The 18,503-nt window shown below is 57.0% G+C and overlaps 1 protein-coding gene across 3 annotated transcripts; it reads left to right on the top strand.

Moving 5' to 3' along the window:
* The first annotated feature begins 4,250 nt into the window (after positions 1-4,250).
* Positions 4,251-17,937, top strand: ENGASE (endo-beta-N-acetylglucosaminidase). Of its 3 annotated transcripts, XM_030827797.1 has the most exons (14): positions 4,251-4,422; positions 6,790-6,857; positions 7,024-7,225; positions 8,825-8,973; positions 9,543-9,700; positions 10,262-10,410; positions 11,279-11,444; positions 12,404-12,507; positions 12,866-12,974; positions 13,145-13,335; positions 13,921-14,069; positions 14,618-14,726; positions 15,004-15,118; positions 15,317-17,937. In XM_030827797.1, the coding sequence occupies exons 1-14, from the start codon at positions 4,280-4,282 to the stop codon at positions 15,731-15,733; spliced, it is 2,229 nt and encodes a 742-aa protein (XP_030683657.1). In that variant the 5' UTR covers positions 4,251-4,279; the 3' UTR covers positions 15,734-17,937. The 3 variants fall into 3 exon arrangements, with proteins under 3 accessions (XP_030683657.1, XP_030683656.1, XP_030683655.1); XM_030827796.1 differs by having other exon boundaries at positions 14,621-14,726; positions 15,004-17,937; XM_030827795.1 differs by having other exon boundaries at positions 15,004-17,937.
* The last annotated feature ends 566 nt before the right edge of the window (positions 17,938-18,503 follow it).

The following is an 18,503-nucleotide window of genomic DNA, read 5'->3' as shown; positions in this document are numbered from 1 at the left end:
CAGGACTTTCGAGCAGGTACCTGGGCGCAGCCTCCAGTGGGTATAAAGGTGAGTTGGGGGGCTGGAACCAGAAGCCAGCCATAGCCACAGCTTTCTTTCATTCATTAAGCCTTTACCGAGTACCAAGGAGAAAGGGGGTGACAGTTGAAAAGTTATTCTTTTTCTTTCTTCCTTTTCTTTTCTTTTCTTTTCTTTTTTTTTTTTTGAGACAGGGTCTCAATCTGTTGCCTGGGCTGGAGCGCAGTGGCACAATCATGGTTCACTGCAGCTTTGACTCCCTGGGCTCAAGTGATCCTCCTGCCTCAGCCTCCTGAGTAGCTGGGAGTATAGGCACACACCACCACGCCAGGCTAATTTTTTTTTTTTTTTTGAGATGGAGTCTTGCTCTGTCATCAGGCTGGAGTGCAGTGGCGTGATCGCGGCTCACTGCAACCTCTGCCTCCCGGGTTCAAGCGATTCCCCTGCCTCAGTCTCCCAAGTAGCTGGGACTACAGGTGCACGCCACCACGCCCGGCTAATTTTTAATATTTTAGTAGAAACGGGGTTTCACGATGTTGGCCAGGATGGTCTCGATCTCCTGACCCGAAGTGATCTGCCCACCTCTGCCTCCCAAAGTGCTAGGATTACAGGCGTGAGCCACCGTGCCTGGCCCAGGCTAATTTTTTTGTATTTTTTTTGGAGAGATGGGGTTTCTCCATGTTGCCCAGGCTGGTTTCCAAGTCTTCTCAAGCAATCAGTCCTCCTGCCTTGGCCTCCCAAAGTGCTGAGATTACAGGTGTGAGCCACCGCGTCCAGCCTTGAAAGTTTTACATGTGCTTTTTATTTTTCCTCCAGCGGATCTGAGACATGTATCTGAATGAAGGGACAGTGAGATTTATTGCAGAAGGAATGCAATGACAACGAACAAGGTAAGAAGATTTTGAATAACAAAAAAAGATACCAGCCTTGCAGGCAGGCTGCTGTTTTGAGAGTTTTGTCTAAATTCCAGGATTTACCCCATTCATCTTAGTTAGATTTAGCTACTGTAAAAACACCAACATAGTATTGGCTTAAATAAGACAGAAGGGTATTTCTGTCATTTAAGAGTCTGGGCTGGCCGGGAGTGGTGGCTCACGCCTGTAATTACAGCACTTTGGGAGGCTGAGGTGGGCAGATCAGCCTGATGACAGAGCAAGACTCCATCTCAAAAAAAAAAAAAATTAGCCTGGCGTGGTGGTGGGTGCCTGTACTCCCAGCTATTCAGGAGGCTGAGGTGGGAGTTTGAGACTAGCCTGGCCAACATGGTGAAACCCTGTTTCCACTAAAAATAGAAAAAATTAGCCAGGCGTGGTGGTGGGTGCCTGTAATCCCGGCTACTTGGGAGGCTGAGGCAGGAGAATCGCTTGAACCTGGGAGCTGGAGGTTGCAGTGCACGGAGGTCATGCCACTGAGCTCCAGCCTGGATGACAGAGTGAGACTCTGTCACAAAAAAAAAAAAAAAAAAAAAGGCCCAGACATAAGCAGTCCAGGGCAACACTGGCCTTGCTCTTGGGGACCTAGGCCCCTCTACCCCTTCCACAAATGGCTTCCATCTCATGGTCTCAGATGGTTGCTGCAGTTCCTGCCATCACATCCTTGCACCCAGCTGGCAACCAACAGAAGCGAGGAAGGAAGGGTGGAGGGCATGCCCCCTTTGTTTTGCAGGCACAACCAGAATTGCACTTATCACTTTGTTTCTTGTTTCATAAACCACAGCTTACTCCTAAGTAAGCACGTGAGGAAAGTGTAAGTTCTGCCACTGGGGAATGTTGTCTTCATCTGGGCTACCATGTAGTCAGCAAAAACAGGGGACTTCTGTTCCTAAAGGACAGGCTCTGAAGGAATATTGGGGATAATTAGTTCCTGCCACACTCTTCAGCATATCAGCAACCAAGCCCGGGGGCCAGGTGATGTCCACTCAACTGATTCTCATTTCTGGCTTCCCCGGAGGCCATGAAGGAGGAGGCAGAGGATGGCAGAGCAAGCAGGTCTGAGTCTAGGTCCCCACTCCAGGCGCTCTGGGCATGGCGAGGGGTGGTGTAGAGGCAAGTGCATGCACTGCGGTATGACCTGCAACAGGAAGCTGACAGGACAGCATGGTCAGGCAGGGAGGCCCGAGGCTCAGCTGTCCCAGACCAACCAGGCTTCCTGTACTGGTGCGGGCAGAGCCCAGGGCAGCCGAGAGCCTGCAGGGAGGTGTCAGAGGGGCCCCTGTAACAGGGCAGGGTGGCTCTGCCGAGGCTGTAGTTCAGATTCACAGGTAGGGATGCCAGATTTAGCAAATGCATAGACAGCATCCTAGTTCAGTTGGAATTTTAGATAAATATGCAATAACTTTTTAATATAAGCTTGTCCTATGTCCCAGGCATCATTTATTTGGAATTCAAATTTAATGATTGCTCTGTATTTTATCTGGAAACCCTAGAAGGTTAGGGTTTTAGAGGGACCACTCAGGCCTCAAATGGGTCCAGAGCCCCAGCATGAGCCAATGTGAGCTCAAGGCAGACAGGGCCCCTCCAGGCTTGGCCTGACATCCAGAGAGACCACGAGCCACAGGGGCTAACAAGAGGCCACAAGATCTAAGTCCTCTCTGTCCTCAGGGGCATGCAGGGCTGCCTTCATTTTCTTGCTCTTCTAGACCAGGTGCCTACTCTTTGGAAAGGAGAGAAGGGAGGTTTGGGCATGTTTTCTCCCAGAGACTAAGCATTACCCAAGGGCTGTTCAGAGTATCCCTTAGAACTGTGTTCTAACCTGGGTAGGATGAAAGTTTATCTATTTTTATTGCTAAGCTGCAGGGGAGGGCTTGGGAACACCTGACTAGATGCACACCAGATCAAGACTGTCCACGTCCGGTGCACCCCTGAACACGGTAGAAGGGAACTTGGTGATCCACTGCCCTCGCTCACTGTAAGCTTCCCAAGGCTGAAGCCCCAAAAAGGAGGCCTCTGCCATCTCTGTCCTCCCCATGGGTCAGCGTGTCCTGCTTCTGAGTGGCCCGTCCTTCCTGCCTAACTGGCTGGCCTGCACCATGGCCCATATTCAACAACCTTAGTCACAGTTCCCACCGTTGGCGTTTATGGAAGTTTGGAGCCTCAGAGTTCAAAGTCTGCAACAATAATAAAGGCCCAGTCAACTTGGCTTGGGCGGCAGCTGCAGCCCAGCACCGGAAGTTCCTAGTTGTGGAGGGGCGTTGGGGCCTGGAGGGAGGAGAGCCTGGGCTTGCCCTGTGGGGCCCAGCCTTGAGTTCTGGCTTCTCAGGGCTCTGTTCTATAATGTTTCCTGTGAACTCCTTTTGTGCCTAAGACGCTGGGCAGTGCCACTCTTGCAGAGGTGCCACTCCAGGCCCTGCACGCTTAGGGGCAGAGCAACTACCACTGTCGAGCACAGGTGTGGGGCTGTAGAAAGAAATCTGTGTTTCACTGGGAAACTATGCATCCTACATAGGACACCAGCTTCCACATGGCCCGATACTAACCTACTAACCTTTCATCTTTTTTTTTTTTTTTTGAGACGGAGTCTACCTCTTTCGCCCAGGCTGGAGTGCAATGGCACTGTCTAGGCTCATTGCAGCCTCTGCCTCCAGGGTTCCAGCGATTCTCCAGTCTCAGCCTCTCAGGTGGCTGGGATTACAGGCATGCACCACCACGCCCGGCTAATTTTTGTATTTTTAGTAGAGACGCGGGTTCACCATGTTGGCCAGGGTAGTCTCGAACTCCTGACTTCAGGTGATCTGCCCGCCTCGGCCCCCCAAAGTGCTGGGATCACAGACGTGAGTCACCGCGCCCGGTCTGAAAATTATCTTTTCATAGGGGTTAGCTGCATGAGTTAAAGTCTCATTTCCACCATTTCCTGACTTTGTGCCCTTGGGGAGATTGCTTAATCTCTCTGGGATAAACCTCAATTTGCTTGAAAAAGGAAGCTGGTGAGGCTAAAGAGAGAACTCTAAGATTGGGGCGTTCCGAAGCCTTCTAGAGCCTTCTAGCACCCTGGACTCATAGCCAATGATGGGCAACAACAAGAACGACGACGAACCCTGGGCTCGGAACTCGCCCAAGCCCCGCCCCCCACAGCCCCGCCCCGTCCTCGGCCCCGCCCCCGGCCTGTCGCTGCAACAAAGTCCCCGCCGCGGGGCCGCTGGCCGGGAGTCGGTTCGGAGTCCCGTCCCAGCGCGGCGTCAGCGCTGCGCACTTCCCATTGGCCGAGCGCGGCGCGAGGGCGGGCTCGGGCCTGCGATTGGCTCTCGGCGGGCGCGGACAGTGTCATGGAGGCCGCGGCGGTGACGGTCACCCGGTCGGCTACACGGCGGCGGCGGAAGCGGCAGCTGCAGGGGCTGGCGGCCCCGGAGGCGGGGACGCAGGAGGAGCAGGAGCTGCGGCCGCGGCGGCGGCGGCGGCCGGGAAGGAGGTGGGGCTGCGGGGCCCGCGTGACCCCCGATCCGCGGGGCTGAGAGTCTGTGGCCCCGGGGCCCGAGGTTCCCCGGCACGGGCACCCGAGGGGCGGGAGGCCGGCGCCTGTGTCCGCTCCGTGCACAGTAAGGGACAGCGGGTGGCAGCGCACCTCCGCCCCGGTCGGCCCCGGTCCGCCCCGCCGTCCTCGCGCCACTGCCGGGCAGCGGCCTCCGGCCCCCTTGCGCGACCCCTGCCTATCTCAGAAATGCGGGTGCAAACCCGAGTGGCCGCTGGGCCCGGCGGGAATCCCGGCGCCCCGGCCAGACCCCTGCCTCCCGCGTCGCTGGTCTATGCGGAAGATCCCGGCGGCGGTGCTCATGCATGGCTCCGTGGATGCCCGCTGGTGGAAAGGGTGGCCTTCTGCAGGGGTGACACTAGAACTGAGGCTTTGGGGAGGAGGAAGCCTTCAGTAGGTGGAGAATAGGGAGTAGGGTATCCACCTGCGGGGGAACAGAAAGGGCCAAAGCACAGAGACAGAAAGAGACGAACATGCCCCTCTGGGCTGGGCTTCCTTCTTTTGGGGGGCACCTGCCCGCCCAGTAAACCCCCCCTCGGTAGGTTGCAGGGGGAAAAGTTAGGAGCACAGACATGGCTTCCGGAAACAGCAGCCGTAGCTTTGTTTCTAAACCCAAAGCAGTGAGACTGCTGAGCATTTCAGACCTCATGAGGATGGGATGGAGGCTGGCTGCTGGGAAAGATATTTTTGGACAGGAGGAATGCGGAGATGGCTCTTTCCCTCCTAGTGGAGGAATGACAGGTGACAAAGGTGACCTGGTGTGGGATTGTTCTGAGAAGGCCTGGGAGGGGGTGGCTGAAGTATAATAAGGACATCAACAAGGGAGGGGGCTTCGGAAAAGGAAGGTGGAGAGGAACAACTTCTGCGGCATCTCTGCTCGAATCTGTCCCCCACCCCTGCAGTTCTCAGGGTCTCCCAGTGTCATTCTGGAGGCCCTGGGTCAGTGTTTGGTGGTGGCAGATGCTACAGAGGACTCTTTGCAACAGGCCTCTGAATGGCAGTGGAGTGATGGCAGATGACAGCTCAGTGAACAAAGAAGTGGCCTTGGGCATTGGTAGATTTAGAGAATCTCAACGTTGGTGCCATGGCCCATAAATAGCCACTGCAGTGTCTTCTTACTGCTCTTAAAATAATAATAATTTTTTGGGCCAGGCATGGTGGCTCATGCCTGTAATCCCAGCACTTGGGAGGCTGAGGTGTGTGATCACCTGAGTTCGGGAGTTTGAGACCAGCCTGGCTAACGTGGTGAAACTCAGTCTCTACTAAAAGTAAAAAATTAGTCAGGCGTAGTGGCAGACGCCTGTAATCCCAGCTACTTGGGAGGCTGGGGCAGGAGACTCACTTGAACCAGGGAAGTGGAGGTTGCAGTGAGCCAAGATCTCACCACCTCACTCCAGCCTGGGCGACAGAGAGAGACTCTGTCTCAATCAATCAATCAATCAATCAGTTTTTAAAAGAAAATGGTTTGAGATGTATTTAGGAGCTTTCCAGGTTAATGTACCGAAAGAAGGAAAGAACTCTTTCTCCCTGTAACATACATCCATGAACAGCACGGGAGGCACTTAGAAAAGTGTGGCCTATAGAGGAAGCCTGGCCTCTGCCCTCTTAGGACCTGAAACTTTCTGGTACTTTGGGTATTTGGATATTGCCCCTTGGCCATAGAAAATCCTGGGGACCCTGTGAAGTATTTATGTCTGGTCTTTGGAGTGTGGTATTTGGGTGGCTGCTTTAGAGGGTAAGGTTTATTCTGTTTTTTTTTTTTTTTTTTTTTGAGATGGAGTCTCGTTCTGTTGCCCAAGTTGGAATGTAGTGGTGCAATCCCGGCTCACTGCAACCTTCACCTCCCGGGTTCAAGTGAGTCTCCCTGCCTCAGCCTCCCAAGGTGCTGGGATTACAGGCGTGTGCCACCATGCCCAGCTAATTTTTGTATTGTAGAGATGGGGTTTTGCCATGTTGGCCAGGCTGGTCTTGAACTCCTGACCTCAGGTGATCCGCCTGCCTTGGCTTCCCAAAGTGTTGGGATTACATGCGTGAGCCACTGCATCTGGCCTAGGGTAAGGTTTATTCTTAGGAGTAATCATTGGCACGTGTGTCCATGTGGAAGCCAAGCCTGGTTGCTAATACAGGTAAAACCTTAGGACTATCACAGGGCACTTCCTTGCTTTTATACAATGTTTCTATAGTTAATATTAAACTACATAAGGCAGAGAATATCTCTGTGTTTAGATGAAACTGGTCCATTTGCTTCTAAGTGTTCTTACCTATTTATGTTTTTATTTATAAGTGTACAACTCCCTCTTTGCTTAGCATCAAAGATGATGAAGAAGAGACAGTCTTTCGAGAGGTGGTCAGTTTTTCCCCGGACCCCCTGCCAGGTGAGGAGACAGAGGCTCCGAATACCTTCTCCACCTTCACACCTGGGGCTTTGGGGCAGGTCAGCCCCCACCCCCTCTCATGTTCCTTCTCTGTTATTGTTAAAGTGTTTCAATTAATCCTATAATAATTTCCATTAATTGCTCAATGTTTCTGTCCTCGGACCAGTTAGATATTATGACAAGGACACCACCAAACCTATCAGCTTTTACTTGTCTTCGCTGGAGGAGCTCTTGGCGTGGACGCCCCGCTTGGAAGATGGCTTTAATGTGGCCCTGGAGCCCCTGGCGTGTCGCCAGCCCCCTCTGAGCAGCCAGAGGCCCCGGACTTTGTTGTGTCATGACATGATGGGAGGGTACCTGGACGACAGGTGAGGACCTGGCCTTACATTGATGTTGCTTACATTGATTGTTCTCCTTTGCTGGGGTGGGGGCTGGAGGGGCGGGAGAGAGTGCCATGTGTAGAAAGAGCACTGGGCGGGAGTCAGGAGGCGGGCATTGGAGGGACTGCACTAACTGCGAGAAGGAGGCAGGCCCCAGTGTTTCATCTGTAAAAAGGGAAGATTGGGCTGGGCTCGGTGGCTCACACCTGGAATCCCAGCACTTTGGGAGGTCAAGGCAGGTGGGTCACCTGACCTCAGGAGTTTGAGACCAGCCTGGCCAACGTGGCGAAACTCTGCCCCTACTAAAAATAGAAAAATTAGCCAGGCATGGTGTCAGGTGCCTGTAATCCCAGTTACTTAGGGGGCTAATGCAGGAGAATCGCTTGAACCAGGGAGGCAGAGATTGCAGTGAGCCAAGATAGCACCACTGCACTCCAGCCTGGGCAACAGAGTGAGACTCTGTCTCAAAAAAAAAAAGGAAGATTGGACTAGGCAGTGTCTTATGTCCCTTTCAGCTCTAGAATCATTTGAGTCCTTGAACCTTCTCAACTTGAAGGCTGGTAGATTGCAGGGGGCACGGCAGGCAGGGGGTCCTCTTCAGCTGCCTGTCCCCAGCCTCACCCCCTCACTTGGTTTGGTGTTCGTCACCTTCTTCCCTTAAGCTCTGATCCTGTTCTGGGTCGCTGGGCTCTGGCTTTGATGCACAGAGATGTTACACGCCCCACCCACCCCAGCTGCAGACGTCCCATCCAAGGTTGCCATGGAGTCCACGCGGTGCTTTTAAATGTCCATAAAACAATCTTGATGGGAAGGCTTGAGTCAGAGCCAACCATCAAGATAGAGACAGAAGCAGGTGATGAAACCTTGGGCGCAGCTCAAAGGGCTGTCAACCGCGACCTTCCAGTTCCGGGAGACTCTGTTCTGAGGGACTGCCTACCCCTCCACGTAGAGCGGGAAGCCGGAGACGGGACTTTGACATGAGCCTTCCTGCTTCCCCTCCTTTCTCTCCTTGGTTCATTGGCTCACAGGGGGTAGCACTGCTCGGTCCATTAGATGCAATGGCAAATGCCTGATGCCCCGGTCAGAGCACTCTGCCTGTGGCTACAGGAGTGGCAGCTGGTTCCTGCCTCTCTCCCTGCCTGCACCTTGCCTGGACACAGCAGGCTTCCAGGGAGTCTTGACTGAATGGAACTAAAGAGAAACCTTTGGGGACACCCTGCGGTCTCTGTGTCCTTGTTCTGCTTCCTGGGACCCGACTCTTTCTTTTTTTTCTGTATTTTGAGACAGGGTCTTACTCTGTCACCCAGGCTGGAGAACAGTGGTGCAATCTGGGCTCACTCCAGCCTTGGCCTCCCGGGCTCAAGCGATTTTCCCACTTCAGCCCCCCAAGTAGCTGGGACTACAGGTGTGCACCACCACACTTGGCTAATTTTTCCAGTTTTTCGGGGGAGAGATGGGGTTTTGCCATGTTGCCCAGGCTGGTCTTAAACTCCTGGGCTCAAGTGATCCACCTGCCTTGGCCTGCCAAAGTGCTGGGAATAAAGGCATGAGCTGCTGTGGCCAGCCCTGTTCTGTTTCTTTCCCCAGGTTCATTCAGGGCTCGGTGGCGCAGACTCCCTATGCATTCTACCACTGGCAGTGCATCGACATCTTTGTGTACTTCAGCCACCACACCGTCACCATCCCCCCGGTGGGCTGGACCAATGCTGCACACAGGCATGGGGTCTGTGTGCTGGGTAAGAGCCAAGGACTCACCTCTCTGTCAGCCAGACTCCTCAGCTCACCGGCCAGGGGACCCCGTGATTAGGAGGCACGGGCTTTGCCTGCTTCTTAGTGCCCAGAGCCCCTCGCTGGGGGCTGCCTCGGTCGGTCAGGACAGGCATCTGCAGGCTTTTTCTGGAAAGGACCAGATAGTATTTTCAGAATTTCAGACCACTGGGTCACTGTGGTGATTACTGGAGTGACGGCAGGTGAGCAAATAGGCAGGGCCGTGTTCCAGTAAAATTGCATTTACAAACACAGGTAGCAGCGGGCATCGGCCCGAGGGCCACAGTTCGCCGATTCCTGGGTCGGAACAGTGCTTCTCAGGCTTTAGCCTCAATCCCGATCGTTGGTGCGCTTCCGTCACCAGGATTGCTGGTCTGCACTGGCAGAGTGTCTGATTCACGGGATATATGGGGATTTGAATGTCTACCAAGTGGTCAGGTGATACTGAGGCTGCTGGTTCGAGAACCTCGCTTTGAAAACCGTGGGTGGAGGGAAGGTGATTCCTGTGGCTGACCTTGTTTCTCTCCTGTCCTCACAGGGACTTTCATCACGGAGTGGAATGAAGGGGGAAGGCTCTGTGAAGCCTTCCTGGCTGGGGATGAGCGCTCGTACCAGGCAGTGGCTGACCGGCTGGTCCAGATCGCTCAGTTTTTTCGTTTCGATGGCTGGCTGATCAACATCGAGAACTCTCTGAGTGTGAGTGCCCGGCCCTCACCCACCTCCCCACCCCTTGCTGTGTTGCCGCCCACCTCCACCTCTTTCCTTCCTTGGCCTCACCTCGCCCCCACACCTGGGCTGCAGGTTGCAGCAGTAAGAGCCACTTCTCGCCCCCCAGGCAGTGCCAACTCTGAAATCTTAGTTACTCACAGTGAGACAGAATCTCCTCCGACTGTTTCCAGCAAGCGTGCTTGGCCGGCCCTCACATTTCTCGCCCCTGCCTGTGAGCACGCCTTTCCTTTTCCACGCTCTGCTCTGGACTGGGTGTGTGGCTTCCTTCTCAGGGCATCCTCCCCTTTTGGTGCACTCTGTCTTTTCCTGACTTCTGTGTTCATGTTCTTCCTGCCGCAATAAGAAAGGACGGTCGTCTGTTTGGCTGGACTCCACTTTCGGGGCTGTGATGGGGAGGGCCTTTCAGAACTGCAGCTTCACCTGTGGGTCTGTTTGCTCTGTGTCCCCCTGTCTGTCCAGCGCTGGGTACTTCTCATGATAGACGGATCTGGGGCTCACTGAGGCTCTCACCTCGTTCCTCTCTTTCAGCTGGCCGCTGTGGGGAACACGCCTCCTTTCCTGCAGTACCTCACCACACAGCTGCACCGGCAGGTCCCAGGGGGCCTGGTGCTCTGGTATGACAGTGTGGTGCAGAGTGGGCAGCTCAAATGGCAAGACGAACTCAACCAGCACAACAGGTGAGCCTGCAGACGGGTGCTGTGAGGGGGCAGGCCCCGCGGGGAGGGGGGGTGGGTACTGCGAGGGGTGGGTGCCGCAAGGGGTGGGCGCAGTCTCCCTCATGGAGGCAGTGCATATATGACTGCATTGCATAAAAAGAGGGAGAAGGTAGGCCGGGTGCGGTGGCTCATGTCTGTAATCCCAACACTTTGGGAGGCTGAGGTGGGCAGATCAAGAGGTCGGGAGATCGAGACCATCCTGGCTAACACGGTGAAACCCCATCTACTCAAAATACAAAAAATTAGCTGGGCATGGTGGCGGGCACCTGTAGTCCCAGCTACTCGGGAGGCTGAGGCAGGAGAATGGCGTGAACCTGGGAGGCGGAACTTGCAGTGAGCCAAGATCGTGCCACTGCACTCCAGCCTGAGCGACAGAGCGAGATTCCATCTCAAAAAGGCACAGAGTTCTCTTAACATCCTGAGCCTCAGCAGACACCATGGATGCTGGGTGAGGGTTTCAGGTCACCATCTGGGGCTGCTCCCTGCCCCTGGGGAACAGGCCGTGTCCTAGGTCCTGGAGGCAGCTCCCAGCCTGTGAGTTGCAGGTGCCTCTGAGCTCTAGGAGTGGGAAGGCTGAGATTGTGTGGGTGGAGGGGTGGCCCTGTCCCTCTGAGCTCTAGGAGGGGTAAGGCTGAGACTGTGTGGGTGGAGGGGGTGGCCCTGTCCCTCTGGGCTCTAGGAGGGGAAAGGCTGAGGCTGTATGGAGTGGGTTGGGGTGGGCCCGTCCCTCTGAGTACTAGGAGGGGAAAGGCTGAGATTGCGGGGTTGGTGGGGGGTGGCCCCATCCTTCTGGGCCTGGGCCTCACAGCCGGTCCTTGTTGCTTCTCAGGGTCTTCTTTGATTCCTGCGACGGCTTCTTCACTAACTATAACTGGCGGGAGGAGCACTTGGAGCGGATGCTGGGGCAGGCTGGGGAGCGCCGGGCTGATGTGTACGTGGGCGTGGATGTGTTTGCTCGGGGGAACGTGGTCGGAGGCCGATTCGACACAGACAAGGTGGGTGGTGGCTTTCACCCAAGGGCCAGCGGCCCAGTGCCTCCCCTGGGACCTCATTTCCTTATGGACCTTCCATTCCCGTCTGCACCTCAAAGGAATGACAGCAGCTGTTCTTCCCATAGTGGGGATCCTGCGGCACTGAGAAACAGGTGTCGTGCCCGGCCAAGCTGTGTCCCCACTGAAACCCCTTTCCCGGCTATTTCTACAATCAGATAATGTATTTTTGTGTGGGTGTTACCAGACAGAGGCGCGCCGTTCCCCCGCTGTCCCGTCCTCGGCGGGCCTGGGCCTCCTGTCCCAGCTGCATTCCTTGACCTTCCCCCCAAGGGAAGCCTGCGCGGACGCAGAGGGGCCTGCAGCGCCTCTCACTGCGGCTCGGGGGTGAGGATGGGGGGAGGTGCTCAGGGTTTGGGGAGTGGTAGGTGTCATGACGAGGGAGCATTTTCTGGCAAGGCAGGTCACACCAGCACAGAGGAAGGAGGGTGGCCAGGATGGTGCCCCTGGCATGGGATGCGCAGGGCTCTGCCTGCCTCTGGCCTATCAGTCCTGCCCCTTCCTAGAGCCCCAGGGATGTTCTCAGCTCTTAATTGAGCTTTAAATGAGTAAATTAATCCAATAACTAAAGAGCCTCTTTACTGCCCGTGATTCTGATAATCGAATGAGAGGTGTGCCAGAGGACGATGGGACCGCGCGGCCACAGCCAGTTAGCGCCCAGCTCCTGCCCCCCTGCCCTTGCAGCAGCGCTGCCTGCCTCTCCTGCGCCCTCTTCTGGCCGGCTTGTGGAACGACGGGGGTGATGCCCAGCAGCCCCCAGGTGCCGCTAGGAGGGAGGGGTTGGACAGCTTCCCCCTCCCGTTTCTGAGCTGCCCTGAGAGCCCCAACCCCACGTCACTGGTGTCCAGGAGCCTGTCTGGACTCTGTGGTCCTGATGTGCCCAGCGTCTCCCTCTGTCTCCTCAGTCGTTGGAGCTGATCCGAAAGCATGGCTTCTCCGTGGCTTTGTTTGCCCCCGGCTGGGTGTATGAGTGTCTGGAGAAGAAGGATTTCTTCCAGAACCAGGACAAGTGAGTCCTGCCGTCCTGAGTGCTTAGTGCAGGCTGATGGGAGGGAGAGGTTTCTGGTGTCTCTGATAGGACAGGTTTGTGCTCTTTAGTGACCCTTCCTATGTGGGGGTGGTTAAGGGAGGATGACGGGGGAAGAAGCCAGCACCCTGGCTGCTTCCAGGCAGGGACCAAACCCAGCGACCGCTTCCTGCAGACCTGTGTTTGCAGCATATCTGTAGCAGGGGAGGCTGCAGTCCTCCCGGAAGTCCTGTCTTGGAGGGTGCAGGAGAGCCTTGAGTTTCCACCAGCAAGTTTGAGGGACACTGAGAGGCTCCCTCCCTTCCTCCAGACCGAGCTGTTGCCCCCATGTCTCTGGCAGGTTCTGGGGCCGGCTGGAGCGTTATCTGCCCACACATAGCATCTGCTCCTTGCCTTTCGTCACGTCCTTCTGCCTGGGCATGGGTGCACGGAGGGTCTGCTATGGCCAGGTGGGTGGGTGTCTTCCCTCCGTGTCTGTCCTCTGACCTCAGCTGGGACAGGTGGGAGGAGCCTAGGACTTGCCAGCAGGCATGGTGGTGGTCTTGCCCTTCCCTGCTGCTCCGGGCACACCTGCTCTGTTGGCCTCTGCTGAGTGCCCCTGTTCTGCCCTTTTCTTCAGGAGGAGGCAGTGGGGCCCTGGTACCACCTGAGCGCCCAGGAGATCCAGCCCTTGTTTGGAGAACACAGGCTGGGAGGGGATGGCCGGGGCTGGGTGAGGACGCACTGCTGCCTGGAGGATGCCTGGCACGGAGGCAGCTCCCTGCTTGTCCGGGGTGTGATCCCACCGGAGGTTGGAAATGTGGCTGTGAGGTGGGTGAGTGACGGAGGACGGTGGGCCCACCAGCTTCTCCCATCACACGTGGTGGCCACGGAACTGGACAGATGGGGCAGTGGAGGCCAGAACAAGGACAGAGGACAGACCTAGATTGGTTTTTTAAAATTGTGGTAAAAAATGCATTAACATGAAATTTACCATCTTAACCACGTTTAAGTGAACAGTACGGGAGTGTTAACTCTGCGTACGTTGCTATGTGACAGATCCCTAGAACTGTGTCATCTTGTAGGACTGGAGTCTCCCCATTGCACATTAGCCCCCCATCCTCCCCAGCCCCCCAGAGCCACCCCTTTACTCTGCATCTGTCAGTTTGGATATTTTAGATGCCCCATATGAGGGAATCCCATATGGTATTTCAGAACTGAGATGTTTGAGCCCACAAAAGAATCTGGCCTTGGGTGAGGACTTGTCCCCTGGCTACGGACAGGACCACGATGTGGGAGCGCTTGGCACCCAGCTCCCCTGTTCCTGGAGGGAGGGGCTGGTGGACGCGATTTGGAGCTGGCTTCGATTTCTCAGTGGTCTCTCCACGGCACTCATTACAGGACCTTTCTCCCCAGGTTATTTTCGCTGCAGGCCCCAGTGCCACCCAAGATTTACCTGTCCATGGTGTATAAGCTTGAGGGGCCCACGGACGTCACAGTTGCTTTGGAGCTGACCACAGGGGATGCCGGCAGCTGCCACATCGGTGGCATCTCAGTGTTGAACGGTGAGGTGATGGGGCCCAGGCCTGCCTCTGCCCAGTGGGGAGAGCTCAGGGGAGAGAAGTATGGAAAGGCTCCTGGGGTGTGGGGAGGAGCTGGTGTGGACAGTGCGGGGTAAATCCTGTCTTTGCTGGAGTCAGGGCAGCTTGTGGTCAAGGCCTGGACAGGGAGGATTCACTTCTCGGCCACAACCTCTGCCCTGTGTCCTCGTCGGGCAGCTGAGGCTCCTGTGCAGGGTGGACATGGGCCCCTCCCGGAGACCTGAGCTGCACACAGGCTTGCCGCTGGCCGTGGCGTGGAGAGGGGCGAGTAAATGCGGTGGGGGAGACAGCAGGCTGGAGGACGCCAGGATGAGTGAGAGCGTGGCTGACCCCAGACACGCGTTTCATTCACCAAGCTCCTCTGGAGCCCTTCCTGGTTGCTTCTCGGGACCTGCGAGCATCTGGCCTAACCGGGCAGTCTTCTCTGGACTCCTGGGGTGCCCTTGGTGGTCCTTCTCAGTGCCTTTTCCTTTGAGATTCTCCTTTTTCAAGTCCCATGTCTCCTTCTGCAGCAGAAACAAGCTCAAGACACAGCCTCCGACCCCTCCGGGTGCCCCCCACAAAGCTGGCCAGATGGGTGGGCCGCTGCGGCCGGCAGCTGAGTGGGGGCTGGGTCCAGCAGTAAGTCCCTCTGCTTCCTCACGTCCCTCTCCCTCACTCAAGTCTCTGTTGGGAAACCCTAGAGCTGGAGGGATGGAGGGGCCCTGGGACGGCCCCCAGGTTTTGGGCAGCTCTGAGACAGAAGCCCAGGACAGCTGCTGGGAGCCCTGCTGTCGGCCTGGGGTCCCCATTGACCCTGGGACGCATCTCCCTTCTGCTGTGGCCTGGGGCCTCTGGACGGTTCACCCTGGAGCCGCTGGGCTGAGCCCGGCCAGTGACCAGCCCTTTTGCCCTGTAGCTGCTACGAGGTGAGCCTGCGTGGGTGCCTGCTGCTAGACCTGCTCGTTTGCTTCTCACGGCCACCAGGTAGTCGGGAGGAGGAGAGCTTCACCTGTCGGCTTGGAGAGATCCAGGTGATGCTTCCCAGAGGGGCTCCAGCTGGGCTGGCCGTTTGTCCAGCTGGAGTGGGGGTGGAGGGTGCCCCAGGCCGCCCCCTTCTTGGGTTCAGCGGGGAACTGGGGTGGAGGAGTCAGGGAGGGGCAATGTGTGGGTGGGGGAGCCCTCTCCCTGCCCCCGGGTGTCCGGCCGTGCTGAGCCTTCTCTCCTGCCAGGTGGTGGATGCTGCCAGCCTGCTGGCCCCTCTGCCCCAGGTGCAGGCCGTCACCATCTCTCACGTCCGCTGGCAGCCGTCCGCCTCTGAGCGGGAGGGCCCCCCTGCTCTGCTCCAGCTCAGCTGCACCCTGCACTGGTCCTTCCTCCTGTCACAAGTCCGTTGCTTCCGAATCCACTGCTGGGGAGGTACGCATGATGACTCTCCGGGCAGGGAGCTGCCGAGGCCAGAGATGCCCATGTTCCTGGGGTTGGCTTTTGCCACCCAGTACCGGATAGTGGACCTGCTGGTGGAAGCCGCCGGGCCTGGCCAGGATCGTCGCATGGAGTTTCTGGTGGAGCCTATCCCCAAGGAAGGGTTCCGGGTACCTCAGGCCGAATGGGGCAGGGCAGTTCTGCTTTATTCAGCCCCTGCGTGAGCGGATGCTAAGGCCGGGTGGTCTCCCGGCCTCGGGCTGAGGCCTCTTCCCGGCTGTCTGCCCCTTGCCTGTGCTGGACCTGCTAAGTGCCCGCAGTGGCAGCGAGGTCCTGGTCCTGGGGCTGGGGCGGGAGACGCCGGGCTGAGTGCTGTGGCTTTCTGGTGGGGGGCGATGGAAACAGGAAACCAAGCAGTGGGATCACAGCGTTGGTCACTGCGAGGCGAGTGGCGGGCCTTCTGTTTCTGCCTTGTCCCTTCCCACGGTACATTGTTCCCAGGTGAAAATGAAAGGAGGGAAGGAAGTTGAGAACAGAAAATTCCATAAAGGATATTTCCTAATAGGCTGCAAGATGCTGATGCTGAGAATGATTTTCTTTCCTGCAGATGAAACTATTAGAAAGGCTCTTAGATTGTGGCACGTAGGCTTTGGAGCAGGTGCCGAGATGTTTCTGAGAATGAGGATGAGCTACAGCAGCTCCTGGGGTGGGGCTGCCTGCAGGATGGTGGGAGAGGATGCCCTGGAGGACCCTCCTCCCAGTGTGAAAGGCCCTTTTCACTCAGGAGTGGGCATTCTGGGCCAGCCGGCGCCGGCTTCGTGCCTCCACGTGGGCCAGCCCCAGCTGCTCCGTGTTTCCTGGCGTTGGCAATTTACTGTGCTGCTGAGTGTGAGGTCATCTCCGGAGCGTTTTCGGCAGCCCCTGGCTCTGCTGCGTCTTTTGCGGGCTGTGGGCCTGCAGGGAAGTGGCTCCGAGGCAGTCTGTGCTGTGGCCCTGCCTCTGCCCAGTGAGAGGCCGTGGGCTCTGGACAAGCCGCCCTTCAGGCTTGGGTAGCAGTCAGTCCAGGCAGGAAGCAGCACCTGCCCCCCACGCCAGCCCAGCCCCAGCCTGAGTGCAGGAGCTGCAGGACCCGTGGGGGCTTTTCCAGCTACTGTGTTCCTTCACGTCCTCCCTTCTCAGCCTCATCCAAGCACCGGGAAGACCTCCAGGCTTACTCCTTGAGCAGGAGTCAGCACAGGTGCGTGGGGGCGTGAGGGAGGCAGGGTCTTCACCACAGGCGCCTTCCTCTGTCCTTCCTGCTCTTTCTTCTCACCGCCGCCTCCCCTCTGCCCAGGCCTCTGCAGCTGCACAGCCTCGGCTACACCTGGGCTGCCTGGGAGGCTTCCCGGTGTGGTGTCTGGACCCCATGGCCTTGGGTCATCCTGCGGCTGGTCTAGGTGGGGTCTATTGTGGTCCTTCCACAGTGTCAATGGCCTGAAGTCCCTTGCTTTTGGGGGGGTCTCTCACCCCCAGGTCACACAAGGCTAGTGGTAGGAGTTCCCTCTATGTCGGGCAATGCTGAGGGCTGGGATGCTCTGTGACCCCAGCTGGAGCCCACACCTAAGGGCTGGCATCCACATCATTTCACCCTGCGGTGAGGGGAGAGGCCACCAGGTGGCAGCACAGCCACACCCGTTCCCATGTCCAGAAGAGGGCAAGGCTGGGTGCTCAGCGCCACTCTGAGCCGAGGCTCCTTCCAGGGGCTGAAATCCACCTTTCTCCGTCTTCCTTGCCTGCCTGGGTACTCATACCAAGCAGAGACTGGGATTAGGGGTTCTGTGCTCTTGCCTAATTAGGAACATTCTTCCATGTCTCTTGTGTGGTCCCAGAAGTGTTTGTCAAGGATATGGGGCAGGAGGTTCCCTCTGCTGATCCCCTGCAGCCTGGAGCCACCCCAGGGACTGTCCTGGGTGGAGGGCAGGTGAACACAAGCTGCCGCCACCTGGAGCCACTCACTCGACTTTTTTTCAGCTGTGACCGTTCTCGGGAGCTCTTTGAGCCTTTCTGTCTCGTTTGGAACCGGGGGAACAAGGAAGGGGCTCCTGGCCTCTGTGTCCTCTGCAGTGGGGGTTGTTGGGGGACGCAGCATCCACGCCTTGCTGCCCTTCTTTCATGAAGTCTATTTTTTAAGTGCTGGTTCCCCCGAATATTTTATGCAGAGGAGGGAAAATTTATAGTGGCAATTATTTTCTCACAGTCTGGTGAGCAGGCAATTAGGAGTAAGGGGGCCTAGTAGAGCGTGGCGTGTGGCAGAATTGCACCGCTCCGGCTCCCCAGCCCCACCGCCACGCAGGGCTTGCGTGCGGGAAAATTAATATGCCGGTGTTTAAGCCTGTGCCCCTCTGCTGGGTGTAACTGCTCTGAAATAAATGATCTGACATTGTGAAAAGTACAGCTGAGTCCTGGTGTGATGGGGCGTGGGCAGCACCAGCCCGGCCCTGGGTGCTGGCTCCCTGTCCAGCCCCGGCCCCAGCCTCAGGCTTCTGAGCTCTGGGTTCAGGTTCTGCCACTCGTCTTCCCATCCCCTCCTCAGCTGACCTTTTGCAGCTGTGCTGTAGCTCCTACCCACCTTCCAGGAGGGGTGACTGGGGCTGGCGAAGTGGGTTTACCTTGAAGCAACATGGCTCCTTGTGGGCCCCAACTCAGGCTACACCAGGCGTGCAGAACTGGCTGGAGCACCAGCCACCTATGCCTCTGTGCCATGTTCCCCCACCCTCCCATCTCCGTGCTCTTTCTTGCACTGGGTCGACCAAGCACAGCTGTGTGGTCACCAGTTCTAACCCTTTTGCCTCCTGGGGTGCATTCTGCTCTGAGGTCACGCTGTGTCCAGCACATGCTGTAACCAGGAAAGGGGACCAGGGCTGGCCTCAACCTGAATCTGAGAGGCAGGCCAGGCAGCACAGAGCTGCCACGAGCTGCCACCCACCCAGCCCATCCTGGGGCGGGATGCAGGGG

Source organism: Nomascus leucogenys, chromosome 14, assembly GCF_006542625.1.
Source record: "Nomascus leucogenys isolate Asia chromosome 14, Asia_NLE_v1, whole genome shotgun sequence".
Taxonomy (NCBI): Eukaryota; Metazoa; Chordata; class Mammalia; order Primates; family Hylobatidae; genus Nomascus; species Nomascus leucogenys.
Note: the sequence above shows the minus strand (reverse complement) of the source record. Positions and strands in the feature narration are given on the sequence as shown.

Excerpts from the sequence above, each read along its gene's own strand:
- ENGASE (XM_030827795.1), top strand. The coding sequence starts at position 4,280 with ATGGAGGCCGCGGCGGTGACGGTCACCCGGTCGGCTACACGGCGGCGG. Across the intron at positions 8,974-9,542 it reads GCATGGGGTCTGTGTGCTGG|GGACTTTCATCACGGAGTGG; the intron begins GTAAGAGCCAAG and ends CTGTCCTCACAG. Across the intron at positions 11,445-12,403 it reads GCCGATTCGACACAGACAAG|TCGTTGGAGCTGATCCGAAA; the intron begins GTGGGTGGTGGC and ends CTGTCTCCTCAG.